Source organism: Emiliania huxleyi (genome assembly GCF_000372725.1).
Source record: "Emiliania huxleyi CCMP1516 unplaced genomic scaffold EMIHUscaffold_34, whole genome shotgun sequence".
NCBI classification, from domain to species: Eukaryota; Haptophyta; order Isochrysidales; family Noelaerhabdaceae; genus Emiliania; species Emiliania huxleyi.
Genome location: NW_005199443.1, coordinates 404270 through 414207, shown reverse-complemented (window position 1 = coordinate 414207; position 9938 = coordinate 404270). Strand labels below are relative to the sequence as shown.

Sequence of the window (9938 nt, the reverse complement as noted above, 5' to 3'; positions counted from 1 at the left end):
AGCGCGCATCATCGGTGGCGAGGAGGATGCGCGAGCCTACCATACCTCCAGAGTCTCGAACCCAGTGTGGGTTCAGGTCATTGGGTGGTGTGGGAGGATGCGCGAGCCGGGGTGCGCGGCGAGGAAGCCGTCGATCGGCGCGAAGAAGCGCTCGAGCGGGAACTTCGGGTGGGCGGCCTTGTGTGTGTGTGGGGGGGGGGTGATAGGGGGAGATAGGGGGGGAGTAGGGGGTGATAGGGGGAGATAGGGGGAGATAGGGGGAGATAGGGGGTGATAGGGGGAGATAGGGGGTGATAGGGGGAGATAGGGGGAGATAGGGGGAGTAGTGGGAGATAAGGGGGAGATAGGGAGAGATGGGGGGGGATGCGGCACGGTGCACAGTATCCGAAGCACCGTCTGGATACGAGGGGCTCTGCGACGGCAGCTGAATACGGCGGAAGGCGGCCGAGCACAGTTGAGTGCGCGTCGTCTCGAGCGCTAGTTCGAACACAAGGACACGCATTCCGCGTCTAGCGCGGGCGGCCTTGTCGGTTCCTCGGGCGTGCACCCCCAGCAGCCTCCCCCCCGGAGGCAGCGAGGAGCGCCAGCGCTGCAGCAGCTCCGCAGCCTCCGTGCGCAGCGCCGGCTTGACACGCAGCCATGTGCCGACCAGCTTGGCGCCTGCAGCCCTCAAGAAAAGAAACGCGCGTCGGGAAGAGAAACATGGCGGCTCGTGTGCCAACTAGCGCTGGCCTACAGGCACGTCCGCCCTCAGAAAAAGAAACACGCCGTGGCGAGGCAGAGGCAGAGGCAGAGGCGGGCGAAGGGAGATGGGAGGAGGCCCAATGGGTAGGCGTGGCGAGGCAGAGGCAGACGCTCCAAGGGTGGGCGATGGCTAGCACCACACTCCTCTCCTTAATATCCCTGTGTGGTGGCGGCGTGTGCCGTCCTCCCATCCCCTCCCTTTGGGTGGTCCGTTTTCTTTCTTTCTTTTAGAGGCGGGCGCCGAACGCGCGCACGCGTGTTCGGATGGCGTGCAGCTCCTGTTCACAGCGGGAGGTGTGAAGAGACGCTGTGAACACAGCGGGAGCTTGAAGTCGCGGAACGAGTCGCCTGTTCACAGCTGGCGGTGTGAAGAGACGCCGTCCACACCGCGGCGTGCGGATGGCGTGTGCGGACTCCTCGGAGTAGCGCTTGAACTCAAAGTAAGACGTGACCGCGTCGCCGGCGGTGCGGATGGCATACCTAGACACTTCCGAGACACTTCCCAGACACTTCACGTGCCGGCCGGCGGTGCGGAGGGCGTACCTGAGGAGAACTTTCCCTGAGCTTTCCCTGAACTTTCTTTGAACTTTGCGTCGCCGGCGGCGCGGATGGCGTAATAGAAGAGCAGAGGTGCGAATCTCGGCGAATCTCGGCGAAGGGATATCTCGGGCTTCTCTGTCCATATCGGGCGGGCCGTCGAGCCTAATCTCGGGGAATCTCGGGGAATCTCGTGGAATCTCGTGCCGGCGCGCGTCCTCCACCGACGCGGAGAAGAGGCGCACGGGGCGTCCGCCTACCGCACCACCCACGGGACTGAACCCACACGCTGGACTCGATCACGCTGGAGGTATGGTGGGGCGGCCGCCCAGCGTCGCTGCGCCGGTCGTATACTCGGACACGGGCTCGAAGTAGTAGTCCCAGACGTTGGGGCCGCGGCCGCTCTCGTAGTACTGGTTCTCGCCTACTTTGAATGGTACCATCCTAGCTCGAGAGCGCGCCGTACTTGCAAGAGAGCGGTAGTACTGGTTCTCGCCCACGTCGCAGGCGTCGGGTGCGTTGAAGACCTGCGCCGAGATTGCGCCGAGATTACCCCGAGGTAACGCCGAGGGAACCCAAGCGCGTTGAGGACCTGCTGGCCGAGAAGTGTCTCGGAAGTGTCTCGGAAGTGTCTAGGAAGCGTTGGAGACAGCGCGCGCGGCAGAGCCGTCTCTGCTCTCCGCTACCAACCTTGTGGCCGAGGAAGACGTGCGGCGTGAGTCCGCGCTCCGCGGCGAGGTGGAGCTGGTTGAGGACGCGCTCAACCTGGGCAAAGAGGCCGTGGTTGTTGTGATCCGAGACGACCAGCAGCACGCCGCGAGGCGCGCTCCCCAACACACTCAGCGGACGCCACGCAGGACTTATCCTCTGCGAGATGGGCACGAGCGGCGTGCTCGAGCACTGCAGCACCGACCACGTGTCGCGCTTGTACGGATCGCCAGGGCACTGCGCGCACGGGACGCGACCGGCGCGCTCTCCAAACTGCCGTGACCCGTACCCATCACACACCGTGCCGTTGGTCGCCGAGCGCCCGACGAGCTCGCCGATGCGTGGCCAGCGCGAATCGGCGCCGTCCTGGGAACCCGGTCGCCAGCTCTGCTTCACCACGTCGTACCACACGCAGAACTCCTCGGCAACCATTTGGGGCAGGCCATTTGGGGCAGGGTTGGCTAACCTCGAATGTGCACTTGGAGGGGCTGCGCTCCCTGTTTCACATAAACGCACAACTCCGGACCCAAGACGCACAAGCACAGACAGTCGAGAAGGGGGAGAGACAGCAACGACAGTCAGAAGTCAGCGCTGGGTCCCAGGAAGGCGAATGCGATGACGGCCTCTAGTGTGAGCTCTAGCTAGTGAGCTCATACGCACGCCGGCAGATCGCGACTATATACAGCTAGTTAAGAGCCGACCGACCCTCGCGTCCGGTGCTCACCGACGGCCGGGCGGGCCGCCCGCCCACGCGCCGCCTACGCGCAGCGCGTGCGCCGCAAACTCGCCCGCCGACAGCGCTGGCCAGTCTCCATCGGCCGTCGCGAGAGGCCTGCCCGGCTGTCGCCGCGGGGCCCCCACGAACACCACGCGTCGGATGCGGTGCCGCGCGAACTCGCGCGCAAAGTGCACGCCCCACGCCCGCCGCAGCGTCGTAGCGAAGTAGGACCGCGCCTCCTTCGCGCTACGCGCGCCGATCCGCCTCCAGTGCTGCTTGGATGCCGACTCCACCACACAGTCGAACAGCCGGTGCAGGTCGTCCGACGCCTCCGCGTAGGCCCCGACAACGAGGCTGCGCACGATGCCAAACGAGCGCAGCACGGAGGAAACGGCGTCCCTCGAGCCGTTGTTCCATGCCTGCACGTGCGGCTTGGCATCGAGCGCCGCCGCCCGCGCCTCGTAGTCGCGCTGGACAAGGTTCGCCCTGTCGGCGACAGCGCCGCCCTGGCCATCGTCGCGCGCCCGAGCGCTCATGTAGTGAGGCCCGCCGCGGTGGATGGTCTTGCCCTCGAGGAGGTGCTCCGCCGGCGGCTGCTCGGGCCCGCGCTGCACTGTCGTGCCGCGCCACCGGACAGACGGATGCGCCTGGCCTCGTGTGCCCGTGCAGCGCGCCGTGCGGGACTCGCGCAGCTTGCAGTGCAGGCGCCCATCCGGCACGATGCCGTTCTTGCCGCGCGTGCCAGCTGTGCCGTTGAGTGTGACAGGCGGGATGACGGCGCTGAAGATCTCGCGCGGTTCCTCCTTGCCGCGCAGCCCCGCGTGCAGCGCATCACCGATCACGCGTGAGAAGATGTCGTCGTGGCAGTTGCCGTGGGCGCGGTCGTTGAGCGTCGCCAAGCCCAGCTGGACGCCAAAGGCATCGCAGACTCGAGGAGGGCCGCGGCCGGAGCAGGCGATGCTCTTGCCCACGAGCGCGCGCACGGCTGGGCTCTCCCGGCCGAGGTAGGTGCAGAAGATCTCGCGGAACTCGCGCGCCTCGCACCGGTTCTGAGCCGAGGGCCATGAGCTCACCCACGCGGACGAGAACGAGTCGACGGCCAGCCACGCCTCCCGCCGCGTGTCGCCGTGCGGCAGCCCGAGGATGCTGCGGCTGAGCTGGTTGCGCTTGACCTGCTCCCGCTGCTGCGTCAGCTGCCGCTGTAGCCCAGCGCTGCCGGCCCGCCCGTTGCCAGCCTCGGGAGCCCGGACATCGAGAGGTCCCGCCACGCCCTCGCCGCGGACCTCTCGCTGCATGCCCTCCCACGCCTTCTTGAAGGACTCGCCCGTCGGCGTCAGCTGCCCCAGCTGCGCGCCGAGCGGGTTGACGTTGGTGGTGCAGCCCGAGAGGAAGCGCGAGAGGCGAGGGCTGTTCGGGTACGGCAACTCGAAGGCGCCGTGGCCGAAGAGCGGAGCGAGCATCTGGAAGAAGCCGCGCTCTCTGCCGCCGCCGGGCGTCGACCTGTCGAGGAACCTCTCGGCCGCCTCGACAAAGCAGGCGCAGAACGCAGCTGGCGCCACCTCCTCGAGCGAGCGCAGGCCGAGGCCGCGCATCCGCGCAGGCAGGCGAGCCCGCCGCGCGGTGATGGCGTCGCCGAGCACGCCCTCGTAGCCGCACGCCTCAGCGGCACGGGTGAGCGCAGCGTCGACGACGCGAGCGTGGGACACCGTCTTGTCGGGAGGGAGGTGCCGAAGGATGAAGTCGAACTTGGCGGAGCAGGAGTAGTAGATGGCGGCCCACAGCGCGTGGGGGCTCGCAGCACGTAGCGAAAGAACTGTCTTGTCGATGTAGCTCACGATACTGCTCACCTGGGCGCGTAACCACGCATCCACAAACCCTGCCTCCCCCATTGGGCAGCCCGCGACCATCACGCCTCGGTACGTCCGCGACCCGCCATCCTCCTCCGGCACCAGCACCATGCCGACTGGCGCGCCCAACGCCTCCCGCCACGGGCAGTGCGAGAGGTTGTACTCGGGAGAGAAGCACTCGAGCTTCGAGACCTGCATCTCGAGGTTGAGCGACGCCTTGACCGCCTCGCCAAAGCGCTTGACCGCCGGGAACACGGCGGCCGCCGGTCCTAGCGCGAAGATGTCGTCCATCTCCGCCCAAGCCCCGCCACCGAACGGCCTCAGCTCGGCGTCGAGGGCAGCCAGCTCCGGCTGGATGGCGATGCAGAAGGCGCCGCTCGATGGAGGCCCGCCCTGCTGCGTGCCGGTCGCCGAGTCGCCGCCACGCGACGTCTCAGCGCGGCACGTCTGCCCCTCGAGGTGGTGCTGCTCAAAGAGCCGCGTCCGCTGGGGCCCGACGAGCAGGCTCGTCGCGGACATGAGCGTCGCGTGAAGAAGCGGCATGAACGGCGCCAGCTCCGGCACCTCCGAGCAGCGGCGGAGAAGCGCCGACCGATCGATCTCGTTGTACGCGTTTTTGAGGTCGATCTTGACGAGCACAAAGTCGCCTCGCTGCTCGAGCAAGATGCGGATCCCGTTGATCATGATCGAGATTCCGCCCGAGACTCCTACCGCCACCTGCTGTGGCGCGAGCACGTCCGCCATCGCCGGGGCCACGCTGGCAGTCACCGAGGTGAGGATGGACCGCAGGGTGACCTCGCCCACCACCACTGGCCGCACGTCAGGCTGTCGCATGGCCTCCACGTCGGCCTGCGTGACCGCCTTCTTGACGAGAGGCATCAACGAGGCGATCGAGGCGGCGCCGTAGAACCAGGTCGGCAAGTCCCCGCTGGCGAGCTCCGAGGCGAAGGCATCGTACTTCTGCATGACGCTGTCGGCCTTGGCGTCGTCGAAGGAGTGGGTGAGCACCCTGAGGTACTCGTTGCGGTTGCCCGAAGGCCCGGTGCCCGCGCGCCGCCGCAGCTTGCGGAACGTCTCGGTGAGGCTCACCCGCACCGCCGGGACCTGCACGGGCAGGTCGTGCGGGACGGGGCGATCGCGCTCCGGGTGCTTCCTGCGCAGCTGCAGGAGCACGGAGGCCGAGAGGTCGGCAATGCCCAGCGAGTGAAGCATCCGCATCGCGCGAGAGATCTCGCCGTCCGCGAAGAGCGCGAGCGCCGCGGACACCGCTGCCGAGCGCTCTCGCTCCGTCCGCTCCTCGAAGCTCTCGCGGCGATGCGCGCTCCGACGCCGAGCCGACCACGCTCTGGTGCGATCGGCCTCCCAGGCGCAGAGGAGGGCGGCCCGCTCGCCGTTGCGCCACCGCTGGAAGCGCAGGGCGAGAGACGTCGACACGTCGATGGAGCGACCGCCGCCCCGAGAGGTGCGCGCCGGCCCTCGCAGGAGCACGTCATGCAGACATAGTTGCCACTTGAGCCCGCGCTCGAGCGCCAGCTCATCGCCCGAGCTCTTGGCAGCCTGAATGAAGTCGAAGACGTCGACATTGGCTCTCGCCCACTCGCCTCGCAGCGAATCCGGTACCTCGAGAACGTGACTGCACGGGGAGACGGCGCACTGGAAGGCGCTGTGCGCGTCAATGCACTCCCACTCGCCTCCCGGCGGCACCGCCGGTGGCGCCCTCGCATCAGGGAGGCTCACCTTCTCCGCCGCCGGCGGGAGGGCGTCCCATGCGGCCTGGCGCGTGGCGTCCGCGTCTGCCCGCGTTTTGGCCGCATGGCACGCCGCCGAGCGGCCGGCCGCCGCCTCGACGAAGGCCTGGTCGGCCTCCGAGACCTGTGCTTTACACAGCGGGCAGTCCGGTGGGGCCTGCTGGTTTGACCGAGCTCCAAAGGCGCTCCGCAAGCAGCCCGCACAGAAAGCGTGGGTGTGGTGACAGCCAAGCTGGCAGATGGTCGCCGTCTCTTCCACCTCGGAGAAGTCACAGAGGCAGATCCCGCATCTACTCTCGAAGAGCAGTTGCCGGTTCTCCTCTTGCCGCAGGAGCTGGTGCTCGATGTGAAGCCGGAGCCTCTGGCTCCGAGCTTCTTCTTCGAGCACCTCGAGGTAGGACATGGTCGTCCCATCCTCCAGCGGCCGCCCCTCCGCCTCCTCCAACCACCAGCTGTCTGCGGCCCCGTCCGATTGGGGGGGCATCCACTCGCCCTCAGCCTGCGATTGAGCCGCCGCCTCGGCTGCTGCAGCCTCCGCCGCCGCTGCAGCCAGCCGCTCTTCCGCCGCCAGCTGCGACTCAGCGATCCGCGCCAGCCTCTGCAGCCGAGTAGCAGCTGACTCAGCCGGCAGGGAAGGAGCAGCAGACTCAACAGCCTCACGAGCCTGGCTGGCTTGAAGGCGCTGCGAGCGGCGGTAAAGTTGGTCAGTGTTGCTGTCCTCTGTATCACCGCCGCCGCTGCCACCGCCGCCGCCGCTGCCACCGCCGCCGCCGCTGCCACCGCCGCCGCCGCTGCCACCGCCGCCGCCGCTGCCACCGCCGCCGCCGCTGCCACCGCCGCCGCCGCTGCCACCGCCGCCGCCGCTGCCACCGCCGCCGCCGACGCCACCGCCGCCGCCGACGCCACCATCGCCACTGCCGTCGTCGCCGTCGAAGCTGCGACCACCGCTGGAGCCATCAGAGCTGCCACCTCCAGAGCTCCTAGAGCTCCGAAGGCGGCGAGGGCCGCTGGCTCCACGTCGGCCATCGCCACCACCTCCCCGCTCACCGCTGCGACGTGACATCGCGATATGCGAGGTCACGTGCGCAGCGGCGCTCAGTTAGGTTGGTTGCGTCCGCTGGCTAAGCTTGGTTCGCGGTGGCGGGCGCCATGGCGACTGCACGATGGCAGGTAGGACGCACGTCTCGCTGCAGGCTTACTCGCTGTTTCACAGCCATCCGTGATAAGGATGGCTGCCCAGTAGGGCGCCGGCACCCCAGCGTAGAGGGCGTCGTGTAGCCCTCCTTTTGGTATAAACATAAGGATGGCTGGCACGCCTAGATCTCTTGCGGGTCTCGCCAGGGGCGCCTACCAACCTCGCTTGCGAGGGGCGTGTGGCATGTCTGAACGGACTCGTGAGGGGCGCCTGCCTACCTCGCTTCGTCGAAGCGGCGCTTTGTACCCACACCCACCCCGCCGCATTCGTCGCCGGCGCGCGACACGTTCCTGTCGGCCGGACTGTCCTCGCCGAGTGCGTGCCGCTGAGGCGGGACGCACTCAGGGACAGTGCCGGCGGGACGCGGCTCGAGAGGCGGCTCCCGCGGAGGCACGGCTGGCGCCCGTGGCGCGGGGCTCGTCTTCGGAAAGACCAGGATCGCTCTACTGGCAAACTTCTGGCTGACACGCGCGCCCGGTCGAGCCTTCGGCGGGCGCGCTGCGGTCGCACGCCTACCCAAGTCATATGCCACGGCGTGCGATCTAGATTCAGCACACGCGCCTCTGCTCGCAACCACTCATCCAATGAACTGTCGTCACCCATGAGTGCGAGATAGGGCTGGCGGCTGGCCGCTAGCCTGTGAGGAGGGCGTCCATAGACACCTCACAAGACCCCACACACGGTCTCGTCCGTGCCTTGCGGCCGGCGACGAGATTGCTAGAGGCGGAGCAAGCCTGCTCTAGTCTCACACGTTCGCCCCTGTCGCCTGTCTGTGTGTTGTTGTGCTGTTGTTTGTCTCTTGGCACCTTGGAGTGCTGGGGGGGGCGACAGGGGGGACGTGGCCTGAGTGATGTGTACGCGCCCACTCAGGATGTGTGGCAGCCCGCTGGCTGTGTGTCTCGTGAGCTTGTTTGTGTCTGTGTGTCGCTCGTGCGTGTCGTCATCATCTGTCCAGCGTCCACCCATACCGCGTTGGTGTCCAGTCCGAGCCTGACTGTTCTTCACCTTCCTACATATGTATGTTGGTAGTGGCGCGATTGTGTGTCAGGCGAAAGGCGAGCGCCGGCGGAAGAAAGCACGCGGAGCGTGTCAGCCAAGGGAGGCGATTGCGCGTCAGGCAAAGTTGTTGATGGCCGACGACGTCGCCTTCGCTTCGGCTTGCGATGCCGAATCCGCTCCTGTTCGTCGGCAAGGGCGCGGCGCTGACGGCGGCGGCCCGAGCGGCTGACAAGGCGAACGAAGGCGGCGGAGCATTCCAGCGGCTGGGCGAGGGCCGCGGCGCGGCAATCCGGCTCGCGTGGCCGGCGGAGGCGCTGCACACCGTGCCACACGAGAGGCGGGCGGCGGCGGGCGACGCGGACGACCCGTTCGCGCACGGCCGTCCGATCACCAAGAGGGAGAGGCGCGCGGCGGGCGAGCTGCGCGCCGTGCAGCACCAGGAACGTGCGGAGGCGCCCAGAGAGGCGGAGCGGGCGGCGGCAGAGGAGCGGACGGCGGAGCAGGCGGCGCTGCTGGCGCCGCTCGCGGCGACGGACACCACGGCGCGCCTGGCGAAGCGGAGGCGGAGCGCCCTCGTGGCGGCGGTGCTGCATCAACCCATTGCGGAGCCGGCGGGCCGGGCGGCTCAGATGCTCGCGCCGCTCGGCGAGCACTTGAAGAGGCAGTGCGACGAGGTGGCGAAGCGGTGGGACGACTTCCAGACGGAGATGGAGCGGCTTGACGAAGACGGCGGCGATGCGGACATGCGCTCCAACTTTGCGAACGGGATGCGGGACGGGTATCCGTGCCAGCAGCTCACCCTCGTGTTTCTGCAGTACTTGCTGACGAGCCGCATCCGCACGCGTCGCGGCGGCAGGGGTGTGAGCTCGTCGGGCGGGGGGCGAAGACGGTGGGGGTGCAGTTCAACATCATGCGGACCTACCTACGTGTGTGTGTACCTACCTACCTACCTGTGTGTGTGTCGCCGTCGCGGTTCGGAACAATGGGATCGGTCCGGATCGATCCCGGCGTGCCGCCGGTGGGGCTTCTTCGCCGAAATTTTGCTCAACCTGTTTGTCGACGACGAGCCATGCTGGCTCGCCGCGGGCTGCGAGCTCGAAGACCCGCGCAGAGCGTCGCCGAGCCTGGCGTGCCCGCCCGCTCGCCCGCGGCCGCACAGGCGTGGGAGCCAAGTATCCTGGCGTCTATGCCAAGCGCTCACATGCCAAAAGACACCTCGCAGCGCGCGAGACGTAACCAAAGCGGCACGTCTCGGCACCGCGAGAGCAGCCGGTCGACGTCGGCACCAAGCGCGCGGCCGCCGCGCGGGCGCCTCCGAACCGACAGGGGCGCCACCCACGGCAGCAGAGAGCACTGGCTAGTGCCATTTCACTGTGGCACAGCTCGCGTTACAAAACCTTGATTTGACCATTGCGCGAAAAATGTCCCTCTCGGTGCCTTCC

At 67.9% G+C, this 9938-nt stretch overlaps 3 protein-coding genes across 3 annotated transcripts in view; 1 reads left to right on the top strand and 2 right to left on the bottom strand.

Annotated features, from left to right (window-relative positions):
* The window catches only part of EMIHUDRAFT_450875 (hypothetical protein), a gene marked incomplete at its 5' end in the record, with an annotated part of 3251 nt that extends 2029 nt beyond the window's left edge, over positions 1 to 1222 (bottom strand). The window contains 2 exons of the mRNA XM_005773350.1: positions 548 to 668; positions 1197 to 1222. Of these exons, the coding sequence (XP_005773407.1) occupies positions 548 to 668; positions 1197 to 1222 (147 nt within the window). The remainder of the gene's footprint in view (positions 1 to 547; positions 669 to 1196) is intronic.
* A 1345-nt stretch (positions 1223 to 2567) lies between these two features.
* Positions 2568 to 6705, bottom strand: EMIHUDRAFT_208038 (hypothetical protein; the record flags this gene model as incomplete). Its single annotated transcript, XM_005773349.1, has 2 exons — positions 2568 to 2580; positions 2774 to 6705. 2 exons carry the CDS (start codon positions 6703 to 6705, stop codon positions 2568 to 2570), a joined length of 3945 nt encoding a protein of 1314 aa, XP_005773406.1.
* Positions 6706 to 8660: 1955 nt separating this feature from the next.
* On the top strand, positions 8661 to 9732 carry EMIHUDRAFT_208037 (hypothetical protein; the record flags this gene model as incomplete). The annotated part of the gene is made up of 2 exons (XM_005773348.1): positions 8661 to 9354; positions 9656 to 9732. The coding sequence occupies 2 exons, from the start codon at positions 8661 to 8663 to the stop codon at positions 9730 to 9732; spliced, it is 771 nt and encodes a 256-aa protein (XP_005773405.1).
* Positions 9733 to 9938: the final 206 nt, after the last annotated feature.